A 20,220-nucleotide genomic window follows, 5' to 3' on the forward strand; every position below is an offset into this window, starting at 1 on the left:
GACTACTTTTCCCTCTTTATTAGACACTGGGAGAGGAGTTAGCTAGTGAGAATAGGTTTATACAGAAACTCAAAAAGAGTAAAACTTATGTCTCTTTTTTTAGCATTTTTTTCCTAACTAGCTTGGGGAGAGCGGGGCATGGCAACCTTGGTGTCAAAGATAGTTTAGCTTGCTACAACCTATTTCTTAATTATCAGTTGTGAAACCCAGCAAGATGCTTCATGTCCCATTTTTTGCATTGTTTAAGTGCAGATCTAGTTAAGATGTTGAAAAAAACCAAAACATTGGATTTGGCAGGCTAGTAAAGTCAAATTTATTAAGAAGTAAAGTAAGTATTGAAACAGTTGATTCTTTTCCTTTATTAAATGTTGATACATTTCCAAACAACCTAGAATTGGGATAGTTAGTTTTGAGGTGATTATTTTCTGAATGTGGATCCTAGTTCATAAATTAATGTAAAAAACTGCAGAGCAAACTTTAAACAGCATAACTGTGATTGCAGTTAATAAGGGCATTTTAGAATATTATTGCGGGGAAAAAAAATCAAAACCTAAAAATATCACCAGCCTGAAATCTTCAGAAAGTGCTTGTTAACTACTTAAAATGCAGTTCTTTTTTTCCACATAACCTGAGAAAAGCTAACAGTTACCTTATGCATAAAGTATTAAGAGTTGTTAATTCCACCATTACGGTCATATGCATGGTTTTTCTCTTATCATTGTGCTGTTCTAAAAGAAGGTAGTATCCGAGGAGAGGACAAGGTGTAGAGGTGAGTTTTTGCTAGTCTACCATGAATGCAACACCATACAAAAGTAAAGTCACAATGGCTAAAACCAGAGCACCACAATGTTGTGTGCTTTAGAAGCATCTTAAATATAACAATGACCCACAGAGTACCCTTAAAGTACTGCCCTCAAACTGCTCTAGTTGTTCCAGTTGGAAGGAAGATTGAGTTACTGTCAGACTGCTTAAATCTTGTTGGTAATACAAATCAGCTTCTGAATAAACAGGGTGAAGGGCATAAGGTAAAATATTAAAGTAAATATTGAAGTATTTCTAAAATTAAAATTTGCTTTCTGTCTATGTGTTATTTCTTGTGTGAACTCAAGTATAAGAGGTTATGCAGTAGTAACTCTTTTGAATCAGAGGAAGCCTTACATTTCACTTCAAACTTGATCAGAAGCACACAGAGTTTCTCAGTTTCTGATGTTTTGTTCTGTAATTGAAATGGGTCACCTTCAGACTGAGGCCCAAGTGCATCTACCTGTTCCCTCAACCTATTAATGTTTTAAGAAATTTCACATTAACGATACTTAATGTCAAGCTTTTGTTTGAATACTGTATGTAAATATTGATCTATGAGATTATTTTTAGTTAGCTGTGCTAAGAAAAAATTGAAAAATGCTATGGAGGTAACTTTCTCATAGTAATATTTTACTGGCAGTGGGTGCCAAAGCAAAAAAAGGTTTCTGACCTGATTACCAGGTCATAATTAATATCAGAGATTCAATTTGTGAAATAATGAGCTCAGGTTATCAACAGGAAAGGAAGATATAGAAAGGTACTAGACTTTTAACTTGCCCTTAGACTTTCAGCAGTTGTGAGTAAAGCTGTAACACTCTGTGAAGACAAGGCCATTTTTTCTGCTTTTCTACACCTCTTTAATCCTGCCCAAGATGGATTTAATATACTGATAATGCCAATAAAGATATACAAATAAATCACTCCAAATGTATTGGCTATCTGGACTGAAATTAATATTAGTAAGATAATTTAGAATGAATAGGAAAGTATGTGCAGAGCAAGAATGATACAGAAACATTTTGATTCAGCATACTAATGCAACAAACTTTTAAAATAAATATTCAATGAGAAGTGTAAATTTCTACCATCAGCAAATAGTTTGATTTTGATGTTATGACCTTTATAAATCTAAAATTTTTTTGTATCAGTTTGCTGTATTGCTGACAACTAGACACTGTTAATTTCTAGCAAATGCTAGGAATTCTAATATTGAGTGGATGTTAATTATAAAAACAGTCTTGTTAATTATTTAAAATAAAAACTTTCCAATAGTGTAATTTCAGATACATCATTTAGGATGGAGCAACAGGAATAGTGTCTGTTGCCATTTCTTCATCTACTTCCTCTCCTGGAGTTCAGGTGTTGCAGCAATGTGTGATTTTTAACATATTTGGTTCCTCAGCAGTAGTTGCTGAGGTCTAAAAAGGAAAAAAAATATGGCTCCCTAATATTTTAATTTTTTTGCATTTCATCCTAATACCAGTTCCTCTGACCATACTTCGCTCTGTGTCCATTCGCAAATAAGACTGGCTTAAGTTGAAACAACAGTGCAGATGAAGGAAAGAACAGGAGATATGGGAGTAGGGATATGTTGTTTAACCTTGGTTTTACTTAACAAGTTCATAGTGAGGATTGTAGGAGTATGTGAGGCTTCCTTTTGCCTTTTTTTGTGTCCTAGGTGTCCTAAGTTTCCTAAGCAGTCTTAATGTCAGCTAGTGTTCCCTATCAAATTGATTTAGATTGCCTTGTTCTTTTGTCTGATGCTCTGCAGCACACAAGGAAGTCTAAAATTTTTCTATTTGATGCTGAAACCTGGATTGTGTAGCACACATTGTTAGTCTCCGTGGTAATGCGTTTTGCTTCAGAAGGTAGTGTCCCACTCTCACTGTGGCATTGCAAAGCTCTGACTTGCAGCAGCAGTGAAGCCTGCCTGAGAGAAGGCTGGAGGACAGATTCAGATATCTGTGTAAAGCTATAAAAAGCTGTTAGCTATTTAAAAACCTGAAGTGTGTAGGTAAGTCACTGATGAGTGGTAGAAATATATGCCTAAAGGTGTTACGTAAACATTGTGTCCTTATTTGAAACTAGAAAGCCATGAACTGTTGCTCAAGCTTATGCAGGAGCTTAGATATTCTCCTGTTGCTGTTCTGTCACTGTTTTATGTTGGCATTAAATATATAACTTAAGTTCTCATGTATTCACATTTGACATCTCCCTGCAAATCTGAATTTGAAGTGAAACTACCCCTTGGTAACTAAATAAGAAGTCCAAACATAGACTTTTAAAGCTGCTTTATTTTGGATTTTGGTCAGAATCTTAGTTAAAGTGGGAAATACACAGGAGAAGAATGTAGCTGTCTCAAGTTCAAACACCTTGTCTAGATTTTCAGGTTCGTTCATCCTTCAAGTATGAATACTTTTTGCTCTTCACTGAAATATAAGTAGTATAGGCAAAGAAATAAACTGAAGTACTCTCCTGAAGAAAGACTCATAAAGTTCATCCTAATTCTTCCCCTAATATGAACCAAAGTCATCCTTAGTGGATGCTGTGTTTCATTTTAAGTTAGACTGTTAAGTGTTATAATAGTAAGGGGTCGTGAATTCACTTTAGCCTTTTTCAGCTGTTCAAGGGATTTCTTGCCATCCTCATAAAAATAAGAGTTTTCCTTTATTGAGTAATCTTACAATGTCTGGAGATGCGATTATTGCCCTAATTTTTGAAACACTTAAAATTTCTTATCTTCTTCTGTTAGAACAGTTTCTCATTCCTCAAGTGTTATTAATGTGGATGTCTTCTACAACTTTCTGATACCTTGTATAGCTCTCTTCCAAACTCAGTCCTTATCTTTCTGTGAGGTACGGAACCAAAACTGAACTCAGTCTTCCTACAGAGGATCCTACTCAGGTTGCATAGAACATAGGATTATTTTGTGGATATTGTACACCACCCTGTTTTCCAACACCACAAGTTTTTTAACTTATTTACTGGATTTGAGAAGCACTAAGTCTGATTAATCTCTAGAACTGTCTGCGGATTGTTACCTGTCCTGTGCTTGTACAGTACAATATTTCCTAGAACCATGTAAGCTTTGAACTTCATTGTTCTCATAACACCTAAGTGTTATGTTTATACTGCTTGTCTATCAACTTCAGTCTTTCCAGCTCTGCTGCCTTGGGTTTTGGTTTCTTTCCAGAAATAATTTGTTGTGCGTCTTGGTTTGGGTTACATTTCTTAAGTGATTGTGCTTCTTCTAGTGCTTTGTAAAGTATGGGGATTGTCTGTGTGAAGAAAAGCTTCGCATTTAGCAGTATCTCAGTTGATAGCTCAGTTTGCTTGTTATTCTATTGGGAGCTGGTTATCTGAAGCTGAATCTGAAGCTGTGCACTGAAGACAATTTAACATATTTGTGTCCTTGTGAGCTGTGTCTGCCATATGTTCCTAATTAAATTATGCTCCCCATCTATCAGAGCATTAACAGATAGTCTTCATAATCTTAGTAGAGGTCTTAAACTCCCCTTCTCTCAAACTCCTGCCCTGAAAATGTAGTGAACTTAGTTAGGATGGTTTACTCCTCTCTTTCCCTTAAATTAACTAAATATACAAATTAATTGAGATTCAGATGTACAGAAAAGTTGAAGTAAATTTGATCATGCATGGCCAGGCTGGTTAACTAGGGTGTTTGGAAATATCTAAGGGATGCCTGAAAATTACAGTTCAAATGGCAAATGAGCAGAGCATTGCCCTGTGGATGCAGGACCATGTGAATGAAAACACTTTCAAAAGTGTTGAGTCAGTATCAAATAAATTTAAAGGCTTGTGATGCTTCTACTAAGCTGTTACGAGTATATCAGTCATTATTTTTGTAATGCTGTTTAATGAAGGGTGATGTACATGGCTAAAGTAAACTTGGCCCCAAGACTACTGCCGAGTCTTGAGATGATCAGAACTAAACTAGCAGAATCAACTTGCACCTGGCTATGCAGTAAATAACCAGTCTCATTGCTATAAAAAAGTGGATTTCTCACAGTAAACTCAAAGGTGTTATTAATTCGCTTTGTAAAAACAACTGTGGTAGATCATTATGATACTGTATACTTTCATTTAATAGAAATAAGAGGAGTGTCAAGCTTGTAAGTGGCAGAACGACACACAGTAGCTCTAGGAGCTGAACTCCCCGTGGCAGTATGTTTTTGCATGGTCTCCCTGAACGCAGTATTGTTCATGGAGAAATACTTGTTATCAAGCTTTACCTCAGTAGTAAATGCCCCTTCACATTAGAGTAAGCTCCTGCTATCAGTAACAGAGAGGAGAGAGCTGCACTGTAGGAGTGGTTAACAAGTTTTAAGTTGGCACTTGCCAAATGCTCTGTGCTGATTACTCAGAACTATTACTCATCACCTCAAAGTATTGTGCATTAATAGTTTAATAGAAAAGTCTTGGATACGCTGCATGCTTTAATCTACCAAATGTGGTCTTTTTCACTGTCTTAAAAAAAAACTTTTAAGAGGTTTTTTCTTCAGTGGGTTTCATTGCAGTGAAACTCAATGAGGTGATATTAACAGGGCATAGTTAATACCCTGGTCTTAGGGAGGAGTGCTCAGCCACATGGGTGGGGTGCGCAAGTACCAATCAGACATAGTTATATTCAACAGAGGTAACTTTTTGACTATTTTGAGAGGTACATACCTATATCAGCATCATCCAATGAACCTCCTGAAAAGAGAGTAACTCCAGGAGCTGCCGGAATTCTTTTGAAAACACAACATGACCTCTGTACTCCTGCCATTATTGGAAGATCTTAAAGTAATTCTTCTAATATAATTTTCACTGTAGGTCTGCAAAAAGATCATTTTCTCTCTCTGGACTCAGATCAAGCATGTAAATATGCATTTGCTGTTTCTTTAATGTTGTCTGCATGCATGGACTTACTCCAGAGGAAGCAAAATTCTGGTCTTGAGCATACCTATTTTAAATGGGAAGAGAGGAAGAGGGGGTTTATATTAAACTGCTAGTATTAAATGTCCTATGTTGATTGGTATGAACATAGGCATCAGAAAATTGGGGGAATTGAGGGTGCAATAGAGAGAGGTGTCCGTTTTTTATCCCCCACCCCCCAGCAATCTGAAATAACTTGTGAGGATTTGTGTATTACTGTAAAATTGCTGGTTTAAACAAACAAATACAGCTGAAGCTGCTCATCTGAGAAGAATTACTGGCCCTGATGTACAGTAGGAATCTGGTACTGAAACCTGTCAACGTTGTACAGAAGTTGTGCTTTCAGGGAAAGAAACTTTACTGGCAGTAGCAAAAGTTTCTTTAAAATTAAATTTATGCTTTCACAGATGAAACCTAAACTTGGGTATATCTTGCACATTCCATTATTTTAGCAATGTTATCAGCAGGAACTCTTTAATACATATGATAATGCCAGTCATTTAATGTTACTAAATTTGTTCAGTCCACTTATTGCTGGAAACTGTGTATTTCCTGAAAGAAGACTTTAGGGGAATGCCAGTGAATCAGCAGTTTCAGTTGACTATACAAGCATGTTTGCTGCAGCAAAACTAAATGTTGTCTCTTCCGAGCTGTTGAAACTTCCCTTTCAGGACAGAAAATAGTGATTCTTTGTCTGCCTTGCCACCCTTTTGCTACTCTTGGGTCCGTGCGAACAGCAGCTCTAAGTTGCAGCCTTATTAGTAAGTAGTTACAGTTAAGATGGCTTAAAGCTGGATTAAAGCTTTCTGTCCATTCCAGCCCAACACACTTGAATAATTTTAAACAATGCAGATTGTTTAACTTTGACCAACTTGTGTGTTCCAGTTTTGTTTCATAACAATTGCTTTGGCTTTGAAAATAGATATTATAATCCTCTGAAGAATGCATCCTTGTGGGGTTGTAGGCTGAGTATCTAATTGGACATGCTCTGAGCAGGAGGTGATACTAGAGATCTTGCATCCTAGTCATTCTAATTCTATGGTTAAAACCACATTTCTAAGTTAGCAGTTAATTCTTCCTTGCTCATGTCATAATATTTTCTACTTCCCAGCAAAAGAATTCCTCTGTCTTGAAATGGTCCTTTTTTAACCAGGTGAAGTTTTTTTGTCTCAATTTGCTGGTTCTCAGACTTTCAGATTTAAATAAAAGATCTGGTTAAACTCTATCTCCTTCAAGTTGTTCTTTGTTCTTGCACTGTTCAAAAATGCAGCATCTACTTGTTTCTCTTCTTGTTTCTACCTGCCCCTAAATATGTTAAGCAAGGTTAAACAGAAAATATATAATTCATGTGTTTGGGGACATTAGTGTGTTCATCCAAATCTGTTGGATAAGCCTGCCAATTTTGAAAAGTACAGAGAAAGTGTGAAGATAATCAATAGCTATTTAGACAACATCTCCCGTAACCTAATCAAACAATAAGTAGGACTTAAGGTTTGTACTTGTACAAATCTAATCAATCTTCAAAGGTTTACTGGGCTGGTTTGTTATGATTCTTGAAAAGAGGCCATCATGCCAGCTAGATATGTCTTCAGCGGAACTACTGTCAGCTGACAGTACCAGTCATATGTAGTCTCTCTTGGAATATCCATCTGAATAGACAGAATGTGGAGTAAAAACATGCTCTGTTACGTATTTGCTCTTGGTCATATGAAAAGGAAGATGAAAATATGTGGATCTGGGGCTGGAATTAGGAGCAAAACTTGTGTTACACTTGGCTGGAAAGATTTTCTGCCAGCCATGTAGATTTATGTCTTGATATAAAAATGCTTCAAGAAAAAAATCTTATCTATTTGGGTGTGTAGCATGGGGCTCTAATCTGCGAAGTTTTGTTTACTGTCCTAACCTTTGAGGCAGATTTGAACCTCGAGTGCTTTTGGATGTAAATACCATAACTTCAGTTTTCTGTCATGTTTATGGCTACTGCTTTTTTATGCCTGAACGGGACTATATGCAGATCTGTCAGAATATGAAGATTTGGTGGCAGAATATGCATTTTGTTACTGCTACACAGAATGGTCAGGGAACACCACCACCTTGCCAACCATCAGGTGGAAGACTCCCTCCCCTCAGTTAGCAATGGAGTGAAGTCAGCTTTTAGTGTGCTGCAGTTCAGAGCATATAACAGCAAGAATATGGCCATTCTCCTTTAGTTGTCACACCCCCATACACACACTGCCATGTCTGCAGGCAGTAACATCAGTGTTTCAGTTTGTCAGCTCTTAACACATGTGTAGCCTTCTCACGATGAATTTTTCAGGGATGCGCTGCTGTAAGGGAACCAGCAATGGGACTGAACTTCAGCAGTATGTAGAGAATATATGAGTCTACAAAATTATTTATTCTGATGACAAACACATTGAATGTGTTTCAGTAGTTACCTGGACTGTTTATAATACAGTGTGCAATTAAGGCACAAGTTCTTGCAGAAAGGGCTCTACAGCTTGTACAAAACACAGATGTGCTGTCATGAAATGAGATAATTTAGTTACTATAGAAGACTTGAATAAAAGTAGGCTACTAAACTGCTTGTTTTATTACATTATTCTGTAGCTAATGCTTATTGTAGGGAGGTTTTTATGTTGGTAGCGGCACTGCACTGGCATCCTTTATCTTGTTATGAACTTTTTACCCCTCTGGAAAGGCAAACAAAATAGTGTCCCACAGCTTAATGCAAAACCTAATAGTGACCAACAGTATTACAGTTCTGTGTAAAACTAGGTATAATACCTATCTTCAAAGTCATGAACATTTTACAGACTAGATACTTTGGTTTGCTTTCTTCTAATGTACTAGAAGCAGCATTTTGTGAACTGTTTTTCCATCATTTTACAGATTTTTCCTTCAAGGGTGGGGTAGGTCAGCTTATTGTAGAGAGCTGTGCAGTGCTTGAAGTTGCTTTTCCTCTTGCACAGAGGGTGTTGGCTTTCAGCAAATACAAACAGTCTGTTTCTTTCTGCATCAATGAACAATGATAGTGTGGAGGTTGTTTTTTTATTGGCAGATTAAGTTTAATATTTTTACTGATGTGTTTGATATTGTATGTTATGTCAGCTAAAATTTTAATTTTCAAAGATGAGCTTTCTGAAAGCTGAATTTCATAAAACAGTTCTACAGACTCCTTAGTAAGCCTGTATAAACGTGTCATGAATAGACAACTTCTTTCAAATGAAATGTATCTGTATCATTACTGTATCATCATGACTTTTTATGGGTTTGATAGGCTTTAACTAAAATGTTCTGATGCTTCCCAAAGTATATATACATACAGAGAAAACTAGTTTGGTGAGAACCTACATAATGCTTTCTTGGTACATGAAGAAATCCTGTGGCTGTTCATCTGGCTCGTACGTAAAACTACTTTGTGAGCTGTATGTTTGACAGCTGCAGACTAATGGTAAAGCACTTGAATATAAAGAAAAGTCTTCTACTTGAACATGGTACTTGAGGCAGAGGTGTCCGATTTTCTCTATGTCAAGTGTTAGGCATTCTTTTTTTTAAAGCTAAATTAAAGTGAGCCAAATTGTTAAATGAAATTCTAAGGAATCTGAGCCTGAACGTTAGTCAGTGTGTGTCTGTGGACAATCTTAACTGGAAATGAACATGTTCATAATTGGTTCACTGTTTTGAACTGGCTGAGAAGCATTAACTTCAGAATAATAGAGAAAATTTCTTATTCACTGCCATCCTTTCAGCACTAAATGTCATTGTTACTACTTGCGTACTGTGTGGAAAACTTTATCCTTACTGAGAAATGTGTCTGAAATGTAATTATAAAGGCTAAAGGTAAAACTGCTCTGGATTTAATTGTCTGCCAAGGAAGGAGGTTTCTATGCCCAGGGACTGAAACAGAAACAGGGGAAGGGTTACTGTTGGGCTTTGACCGAGAGTAACCTCTGGCAATGCCTCTTTCCTTTTTGCTATTTCCCTCTAGTGGTCACACACGATAGTGACTTGGAGAGTTTAAGCACTGGAACTGATGATATCTTATCAAATGCTTGTACGTAAATAAATTACTAATACGAAAGTAATATGGGTCGTATGAAAACTTAATTTTCCCAGTCCTGACCAGTTAGAACACAATGTCTTGTGATATCTTGTGCCAGGAGGACATACTCTGATGTTTGCAGTTGGTAATTCACTGAGCTTTTGGAAATTATCTGAATTTTTGTCCCTTTAGATATCCAAATGTGTCTTTTACATGAAACATGCAAAGCTCTTAGCATAATCTAAGTTTGCATCTGAAGTTTTTTGATGAGGGGTCTGCTTTACATGCATATATTTACCTTTTTGTATCTGGGACTAGGTCTTATGGCTTAACATTGCAAGTATTAAGATAATTTATCCCTTTAGCATTTTGTTTTATGTCCTGTTAGAATTGTTCTTAATCGTTAACTAAAATGAGAATTATAGAATCATGTGGTGCTAGTCTTTGTAAAACAATTAATGTTTTCCTTTAACTTTTTAAAATGTTGGTACAGACATTGTGTATCAAGTATTTCACAGAATCACTAAATTGGAAATTATCATCATGTCATCTGTCAACCTAGCAACCACTACCATGGTCACCACTAAATCATGTCCTCAAGTGCCATATAGACACACTCCACCACTTGCCTAGGCAATCTTTTCCAATGCTTTACAACCCTTTCCATGGAAAAAAATTTCCTAATATTTAATCTACACCTCCTCTGGTGCAACTTGAGACCGTTTCCTCTTGTCCTATCACTTGTTACCTAGTAGAAGAGACTGACACCCATGTCACTACAGCCTCCTTTCAGGTAGTTGTAGGGAGTGATAAGGTCTCCCCAGAGGCTCCTCTTGTCTGGGCTGAGCAACCCCAAATCCCTCAGCCACTCCTCATAGGACTTATGCTCCAGAGCCTTCACCAGCTTCATTTTGCAAAATATTGCAAATGTTGCTTACTCTGTAACTTGGGTTAGGCAACTCAGGAAAAGTACAAGGATGTCATTAGGTCATGTGTAGAAAAAATTAGAAAGGTGAAATCTTAGCCAGAACTCAATCTGACCACTGCTGTATAAGATAATATAAAGTGTTTTTACAAATGCATTAACAACAAAAGGAAGGCCAGGGAAAATTTCCATCATCTATTGGACATTTGAAGGTTGAAGAAAAAGCTGAGGTGTTTAACGCCTTCTTTGCCTCAGTCTTTATCTGAAAGACTGAATATCCTCAGGCCCACCATCCCCCTGAGCTGGTAAACAGGGATGAGGAGCAGAATAGACTCCCTGTTATCCAGAAGGAGATATTTAGTGACCTGCTGTGCCACACAAACACTCAAAAGTCTATGGGGCCATATGGTTTTCACCCAAGGGTACTGAGGAAGCTGGTGGAAGAGGTTGCCAAGCCACTCTCCATCATTTATCATCAGTCCTGGTTAACCAGGGAGGTTCCAGTTAACTGGAGGTTGGCAAGTGTGATGCTCATCCACAAGAAGGGTCAGAAGAAGGAACTGGGGAACTATAGGCTTGTCAGCCTGACCTCAGTGCCAGGGAAGGTTGTGGAACAGAGTATCTTGAGTGTGATTACATGGCACATGCAGGACAGCCAGATCAAGCCCAGCCAGCATGGCATTAAGAAAGGCAGGTCCTTCTTGACCAACTTGATCTCCGCTTAGGACAGGGTGACCCACTTAGTGGATGAGTGGCTGTGGTTGTTGTCTACCTGGACTTAAAGTAAAGCCTTTGATACTGCATCCTACAGCATTCTCCTGGAGAAACTGGCAGCACATGGCTTGGACAGCTGTTCACTGGGTTAAAAACTGGCTGGATGGCTGGACCCAGAGAGTGGTGGTGAATGGAGTTGGACCCAGCTGGTGTTACCCAGGGCTCAATACTGGGGTCAGTTCTGGACAATCCAGTTATGGACGATCTGGATGAGGGGTTTGAGTACACCCTCTGTAAGTTCACAGACAACACCAAGTTGAGTGGGAGTGTTGGTCTGCTGGAGGGTGGGAAGGCTCTGCAGCCTGGACATCAGGAAGAATTTCTTCAGTGGAAGGATGGTCAGGCATTGGAATGGGCTGCCCAGGGAAGTGGTGGAGTCACCATTCATGAATGTGTTCAAGAAACAACTGGACTTGGCACTTTTTTAGTTGACGTGGTGGTGTTTGGTCAAAGGTTGGACTCAATGGTCTTGGAAGTCTTTCCAACCTCAATGATTCTATCTAGCAGAAAAAATCCAATTATGCGCAGATAAAGGTGACTACAGGGGATTCTGTGAGGCTCTGAAAACAGCCTGCAGTCCTACACACCAGGTTCAAAGCCCTTTACTCAGTGTAGGTGGCCAAATGCTTCTCACAGATAAAGTTTCCATCTTGAATCGATGGTCTGAACACTTTCAGACTCTCTTCAGTACTAGCCGTGTAGTTCAAGACTCAGCAATGCAGTACATTTCACAACAACCAATGAAAACTGAACTGGATACTGCCCCCACCATGGGAGAAACTCTTAAAGCAATACAGCAGGTGAAAATTGGCAAGGCAGCTGGGATTGACAGAATCCCGCCTGAAATCTGGAAGCACGGTGGCCAAGCACTTCATAATAAGTTTCATGAATTTGTGGTGGGCTGCTGGGAATGAGGTGAACTGCCTTCAGACCTTCGTGACGCTGTCATCGTCACCTTGTACAAGAGGAAAGGAGATAAATCAGACTGCTCAAATTACCGAGGTGTTACTCTGCTCTCCATTGCTGGTAAAATCCTTGCAAGAATTCTTTTGAACAGAGTAATACCCACCATAGCAGAAGAACTTCTACCTGAAAACCAGTGTGGTTTCCAAGCCAACAGAGGTACCACAGACATGGTATTTGTTCTCAGACAACTGCAAGAGAAGTGCAAGGAACAGAACAAAGGACTCTGTGTTACCTTTGTTGATCTCACCAAGGCTTTCGATACTGTGAGCAGAAAAGGTCTGTGGCAGATTTTGGAACGTTTAGGATGTCCCCCCAAGTTCCTCAAAATGATCATCTCACTTCATGAGGACCAGCGCGGTCAAGTCAGATATGGCGACACACTTTCTGAGCCCTTTCCAACAGCCAATGGTGTGAAGCAAGGCTGCGTTCTCGCACCAACTTTATTCACAGTCTTCTTCAGCATGATGCTCCAAAGGGCCACGGCAGACCTCGATGATAAAAACGGTGTCTACATTTGATATCGTACTGATGGGAGCCTATTCAGCCTAAGGCAACTGAAGGCCCACACTAAGACCTTAAATCATCTCGTCCGTGAGCTGCTTTACGCTGATGATACCGCCCTTGTCACCCACGCAGAAGTAGCTCTGCAATGTTTAACATCCTGCTTTGCAGAGGCTACTGAGCTTTTTGGACTGGAAGTCAGCTTGAAGAAGACAGAAGTTTTATATCAGCCTGCACCTCAGGAAGTCTCCCATCATCCCCATATCGCCATTGGTTAAACAGAGCTCAAATCAGTACAGCAATTTAATTACCTGGGAAGCATCATCTCCTCAGACGGTAAGATTGATGCAGAAATAGACAACAGGTTAGCAAAGGTGTACAGAGCTTTCAGTAACCTCCATAAAAGAGCGTGGCAAAACAAACACCTGAAGAAAAGTACAAAGATCAGCGTTTACAGAGCTGTTGTACTGTCTACTCTTTTATATGGATCCGAATCATGAGTCATTTACCGGCACCACTTGCGTCTCTTAGAACGCTCCCATCAGCGCTGCCTCAGTGCAATCCTAAACATCTACTGGACTGACTGTGTGACCAACACGTCTGTCCTTGAACAGGCAGCAGTCACGAGCATTGAGGCCATGCTGCTGAGAACACAGCTGTGCTGGGCAGGGCACGTCTCCAGGATGCAGGACTGCCGCCTCCCTAAGATCGTGCTCTATGGGGAACTTGCCACTGGCTGCTGCAAGAGAGGAGCCCTGAAGAGGAGATACAAGGACTGTGTGAAACAATCCCTCAGCCTTGGCCATATTGATCATCAGCATTGGTCTACCCTGGCCTCCAGTCGGGAGGCCTGGAGACACACCATCTATAACGCTGCTGCTGCTTTTGAGAACACACGCAGGATCACTCTCGAGGAGAAAAGACAGCGCAGAGAGAATCGCGTCTTGTCAATATCACCTGGGGAGTCTTTCTGGTGTACCTTCTGCAACCGGACTTGTCTATCTCGCATTGGCCTTTTTAGCCATCAGTGCACTTGCAGCAAGCGTGGGTAGAGCCCTTCTGAAATCTTCGTTCGTGAAACCTAGCCATGATGATTCTATCATTCTTTAGTGCTTGTCATGCAGAACTGATGTGTGTTTCCTTATGGAATTATGCCTTCAGAACTTCGGTATTTCCTATCCAGTATATTAACCTTTTGCTCAAAAGTAAAATTACACTTGGACAGAATTATTGCCTAGATAGTTTGAACTTAACACAATGAATCTTTGTGTTGTCAAATTGGCATATGATTAGAAGTGGGTGTAAAGCTTCTACTGATGGCAGAATTATGTTGCATAAAGAGGTTTTAAACCAGACTGGACTTTGTTTTTAAACAAACATGATTTTGACTCAGTAGAAGGACTTCTTTTATGAATCTTGAACCCTGGGCAACATCAGAAATCTGAAGCTGTATCAGGAACATGACAAAAAGTTGCATGCGTTGGAGAGTCCCTTATTTGATATAACCTTTTTTGTTCAACTCTGTAATGGGTGCAGTGAGCCTCCCTTGTTTTTGAAGGAAGTAGGTATTGAGAACTGATAAAAACAAGCAAGAAGGAAATAAGAATAGGGAATAGGTTTTGAAAGTGAAGAAAATTTTGTAAGATTTACTAGGGTGTGAGATGCAAAGTAATGTGTTCAAAGTAAATTCTTACTTTTCCCCACTTTTTCCCCAAATTACTTTTGAGATTACAGTTTAAGCAGCATGTGTTTTCATGTATTTCCTCTGAGTGTAAGATAGTTTTCCTTAAATCCTTTGTCAGATTTGTAATGGAACGTGTCAGTACTAATTTTCTTCATCCTCCAGTGCTTGCTATCTATTACATACTCAGGGGTATGCCAAGCATTTGATAGAGATTTCTATTCTCTTGGCTAAATGAATGTTTAAGGATTGAGTGGAAGAGAAAAAAATATTTGTTCCCCCGTGTAGCAGTGACAAGATAAATGCTAACTGCACTAGGTGAACAAGAGATTTAATGATCTTTTTGGGTTTTGCAGGAGCATTTGCTTTGGTAGTTTTTCTTCTTATTGATAAACCTGCTGACAGATATGTTCTGTGTTAATGTAAAGCTTTTTGTAGTCCATTGCTTCCAGGGAAAGTAACAACCTTACCTGCATATGTACTTTGAATCCTGGGGTTTCTTGATATGAAAATGTTTATTCTGATTAAGCAAAGCATAGGCTTCTCGAGTCCACGGCCAAAACTGGCTCAGACTTGCAAAAATTATCTTTCTGCAAAGGTGAAAAAAACCACAATCCTTTGCTGTTTAAGATGATCTCTCTTTCAAAATCTGATTGTGGTTTTTAGCCCAAGTTTCTCCAGCCTAGCAGTGACGGTAGATGTGTTTTTCCACTTCTACAGAGGTGATATTAATATGGTACTTAACTGTCTTAAATAGATTAAAAATAAACCCAAACCAAGGAGAGAGTAATAGGCAAACCTTCCCTGTTTTGAAGGATAAGTAAAATATTGCTAAAACGCCTGTCAATTGTGAACTCAGTGTGTGATTTAGTCCTCCTTGGTCCCTCCCGCTGTTGAGACCTGCTGGGATATCCCTGCGTGTTCAGTCCCGGCAAGGCGTGGGCTTTCTCTCCACCTAGTGGGCGCTCCATGGGAAAGGCAGTTCTCCGGCTTCTGCAGAGGGTTTCCCTGCTGCCTCCTGGCTCATCTACCTTAGCTAGCACTTGTGCATTGACCCTGGCAACACTCCCTTTTGGATTTTATACATAGCAATGATGTAATAATATTTAATATAGCTATTATACAATTTCATATAACTATTAAAAGACAAGTGCTTTCAGTTGGGATCAGAACTGTTCTTATTTTTAAACGCACATTTGTGCAGTTGAAGCAGTAGGTAATGAAATTAATTCGTTTTTTAAAATCTGTGAGTACTCCCACTAGCTTTCAAAGCATGAAAGCAAGTAAGAACACTTCAGTGCATTGGGAGCTGAGGCCAGAACATCAGTGCTTTTTCTGACAGTGTCTAATAGCAGAATTGAGTTTATTAGTTCTTATATAGCAATACAGATCTTACTTGTCCCTCTGCTAAGAGGTTAGATTCGTGAGAGGGACAAACACAGCCCTCTCCCAGTCTTGCTGTAGTCTCCTGACCCAGCAGTACAAGCTACTTGATTCTATTACTAGTTATACTGGGGCTTACAGTTATTGTCACCTTGGGTTTCAGTACTTTTACTTAGTGAAGAGTTTTATTTTGCAAAATGTCATTTTGACACAGTGGTTCTGAAGTCTGAGGAGCAGGACAGTCATAGCATCCTCCTGACTGTCCTTCATTCTGCTTTTAGGTTTGATAAGTGAGTATAGCCATTACAGTAATCTTAAGACTAATTTTTCAGTTGTCTTATTTTACTTACTTTTCAGCTCAGAATTCCTGGTGTTTCCTCCTGTGCACATAGTATGTTTATTTACTATGGAGTTGCAACATTTATCACTGCTGGAGGAAAGTTACGTCTAGAAGTCTTTTCTTAGTTTTGCACTTGCAGAAGACATCATATTAGAAGCTTTTTCCTTTCTGTGTAGTCTTCTGCACTGTGTTTGGGAGGGCTGTGGGGAATCACTCATCCAGAGGCTCTGATTGTGAAATTCCTGTTTCTGCCTTCCTGCTAACTACCATCTTGTTTTTGAAACCTTGAAATTCCATTGTCAGAAGCTTAAGAAGAATTGAAAAATCAGACCTACAGTCACATGATAATTATATCTTTAACTTCAGGGCTCAGAAATGCATCCTGTACAACCCTACCTGTAGTGTCTTTGGTGTTACTGTGCAGCCATCTGCTGGGTAGCCCTGCCTTGGCTCATCCTGGCACTCACTAACTCTTCTTTCTGAAGCATTTGCTGCAGGTCTAAAAATTACCTTTGGGACATAGTTATTTTACAGAGCTTGCCTGCTTATTTGCTACCCAGTCTTTCATAATACCTTCCAGCTCTCTAGTTTTGTGTTATTACTTTTTTCTATTCTGGTTTTTCCTAAGATATTGTAGGTTGATCTCTTGGATGTGTGAATGGGATTTTTCACAAGTACTGCAGAGACTGAGATTAGACTCACAGTATCCTGATATCTGTTTCCACCTCCTAGAGTGAGCTGTATGCCTTAGGAGGAGGAGCTGCCTGCTGCATGTGTTATGTAAAATAATAAATAATTTATAATGCTAACTGAATCCACTTCGTGGATAAATGTGCACTGAAGTGCTTCACAGGCACTAAATTGATACATAATCAAAATAATTCCTTGAAGACCTGAAAATAATTCGCTTTATTTGATTTTAATTGGGAGAACTTTCCTATAAGTCTGCTTTACTCAAGAGTATTATTTTCCACTCAAGAAAATTTCTTCGTGGTGGATCAGTGTGAGCAGTAACGGAGATCTGCAGTGTGATTCTGCAAACCCTTAGCTTTTCTTACTGAAAGCAGCGTTTCTGATGCACTGCCTTGTTGCTGATACTAGCATCTGCTCCAGTTAAAGGATCACGTGAAGCTTTGGATCATGTGGCTCTTTTCTCTTGTCTGTCGTAACAAAAGGATTAATGGATTTTGCTCCTTGCCTTAGAAAGCTGAAGGTGTTGCAATATACTATCAAACGCCAGTTTTAGCGTAGCTTTGAAACTGTGATGTATGCATGAAATTTCAAAGAACCGCATCTTTTTACTGAGCATGGCAATTTACCATTAGTGCTTGATGGTATGAATTGATACAACTTCTACAAAGAATTTTATTTTCAAGCAGAGACTGTTGGTTTCTGTGATATGAACTCTACCTACTTTTCCAATTTTTATCTTAAATTAAAAACTGTATAAAAAGAAGCTTCTGTCTGCATTCCTCTTCTCAATATAATTGATTATTTCTGCAGTGAATAGTTAATGATGATCTGCTTTGCAAGACATAAATGCGGCAGTGACCTGCTCTCGTTTAGATGTTGCGGTAGTAGAATGGTGGGGCTTTGCATGATTCATGCTTTCTTTGTTTGTGCTAATCTGCTTGCTTGTATCTGCTGTGAGCAGGATGGCTTGTCTGTGCATCAGTTACAAATGAATACTTATTTTCTGATTGTTTTGACAAATAAGTATTCTTGATGTAATTTTATTTTTTCCTCTTGGCTATTCAGACATAACTGTGTTGGGACAGTTTTGTAAATGTGGTCTGTAAATGCACATGCTTTCGATTAATGTGTGCTTTTTGGTCTGCTGTTAACGCCTGCTGAATTTGCTTCTTGATTGCAAAAACAAATAGTTAATTATGTAACACCTCTTAATTGGTGGGGTTTCCAAGCTGATAGCTGTATCTAGATTATAATTGTGTATGCTGTTTTGTGTACAACTCTGAAGTGTGGATAAACTGTTTAGTGGAATTAATAATCACAAGCATAAATGACAGACAAATATCCTTCTGAAAAGGTACCTTAAAAAACCCCAAGCTTACATATTGATATGGAAAGAAGTTTTTTTTCTTTCACCTTCAGCTTTTATTTTATGAATTAAAGTAACTGAGCATTGAGTGTATGCATAATACTGTAAGAAAACGAGTTATGTGTAATATAAGCCATCAGATTTCCTACTTCTAAGATTACATCTATTCTTGGAGGTTCTAGAGCATTCCTATTAAGATGTGGCTTTGATTAAATCTTCAAATAAAGATATCCAGGAATTTCACTTGCTAAGCTTAAATCCAGGTTTTGCATAAATCTTTCTCACTTAAAGGAGAAAGTGATCAGAAAATGTTTGCTGTCCTTAGTTAAAATACTCTAACCTCAATGAAATAGTTATTTTGGCTACCTTTTAAAATTGATCTGTTCTCTAAGCCATATCCTGTTGAAATGAAATTTTATCTTCTTTTGTAGTGTGTAAAACTTAAAGAAAAAAATTAAGTGAGTTTCCACGGTCAAACTGATTATAATAAAAGTATATTCAGAGTCATCTTAATATTTTTAGTATATGCTTAAGTAAACACTGAAGTTACTGGAAAAACAGTGAAGTATTTTTATATTTGCATTTAAAATATTTTAAAATCTGTGGTTCAAAGTGTGGGGTGACTCTTCTAAAATGTTCTTATAAAGTTTATGCTTATAAAACACTTTTGAAACAAAGCAGTTGTATGCCCGAACTCTTGCTTCTAACTCAGACATATGTACTTTGTCCCACTTTGTCCAAATCCTTTTTTAGCCAACATTTCAAACAACTTTTTGTGCTTTCTCCTTGTTTTTTTTAAGTTCATTTGCATCTTAATTTGTCAGCACTCTCCTGCCTTCCCAAAACCCATGCAGTTTCCAGTTTTTCCATAAAATGAACAACAGCTGGAATTTCATCACTGTTTCTTGTTTGTTCTATACTGTTTGTTTTGTTTCCCCTTCTCCCTGCCCCATCTGAATTTCTGTCCTACTGCAGAATTTATTTCTGTCAAAAGTCATTCATAATGTTGTCAGCGTCTACTTGATCAAACTCATCTAATAACAGTATTTCATATATTATTCTGAACTATGTTTATTGCTTACATTCTCTTTCAGGATTTTTCCTCTGCTTTGCTGTGCACAGGTCATTCATATTAACATTTAGGGAAATGTATTTTCTTCCACTTCCTCTGATTTCTGTGGAAATTTTTCAGATTCTATATTTTTAGATTTGTAAATGTTATTGTAATCAAAATATGTTTTTCTTTTCATTATTTAATTAGTCACTCCTCTCTTAGTTTTACTATCTCATCTTGTTTTATGTAGACTTTTGTTTTCAGTAAAAAAAATAATTTCAATCTAGTATAAATAATTTTGCTAGAGAAGCCTGGAACAGGAAGAAATTACTTGATAGCAGTAATTATTTCAATTTCTATGACCTCTATTTTGCCAGCTAAGTCCCCAATACTACTTTGTTGCTTTTAAGAAGAAAATGGTACTGTTTTTGTAATTGGAAGGATTGACTGGGGCTGATTGTCTTGACTGAACCATGTTAATCCCCCAATTAATTGTACAGTAAATAGTTTTTTTAATAGGCTGTACAAAAATTAATTGCTAGGAATTACATAAACCAAAATAATGGAACATGGTCCTTTTCTTGAACCCTTAAATATATGTTGCCTTGTTCTTTTGGGGGCACATAATCAGTTGTAGGTAACAAATTTTTTACAGATCATTAAGATAACAAAAAACTTTACAGATGCTGCATCAACATCTTAGATGCAGGCACAGTTTGAGTTATTAAAACCACTAGCACTTCATGACAAATA

The 20,220-nt window shown here is 38.2% G+C and overlaps 1 protein-coding gene across 5 annotated transcripts in view; it reads left to right on the forward strand.

The window, feature by feature from the left end:
- CERT1 (ceramide transporter 1) overlaps window positions 1–20,220 on the forward strand; it is a 74,995-nt gene that overhangs the window by 26,460 nt on the left and 28,315 nt on the right. Inside the window, exon 1 of one of the 5 annotated variants that reach the window (XM_050328605.1) lies at window positions 17,187–17,567. The exons of 2 other annotated variants lie outside the window; for them this stretch is intronic. In XM_050328605.1, coding sequence (XP_050184562.1) covers window positions 17,535–17,567 — 33 coding nt within the window. In that variant the 5' untranslated portion in view covers window positions 17,187–17,534. 2 more of the 5 variants (XM_050328606.1, XM_050328604.1) reach the window with 2 other exon arrangements.

This window comes from Myiozetetes cayanensis, unplaced genomic scaffold (assembly GCF_022539395.1).
Source record: "Myiozetetes cayanensis isolate MyiCay16 unplaced genomic scaffold, myiCay2020 scf4, whole genome shotgun sequence".
NCBI classification, from domain to species: Eukaryota; Metazoa; Chordata; class Aves; order Passeriformes; family Tyrannidae; genus Myiozetetes; species Myiozetetes cayanensis.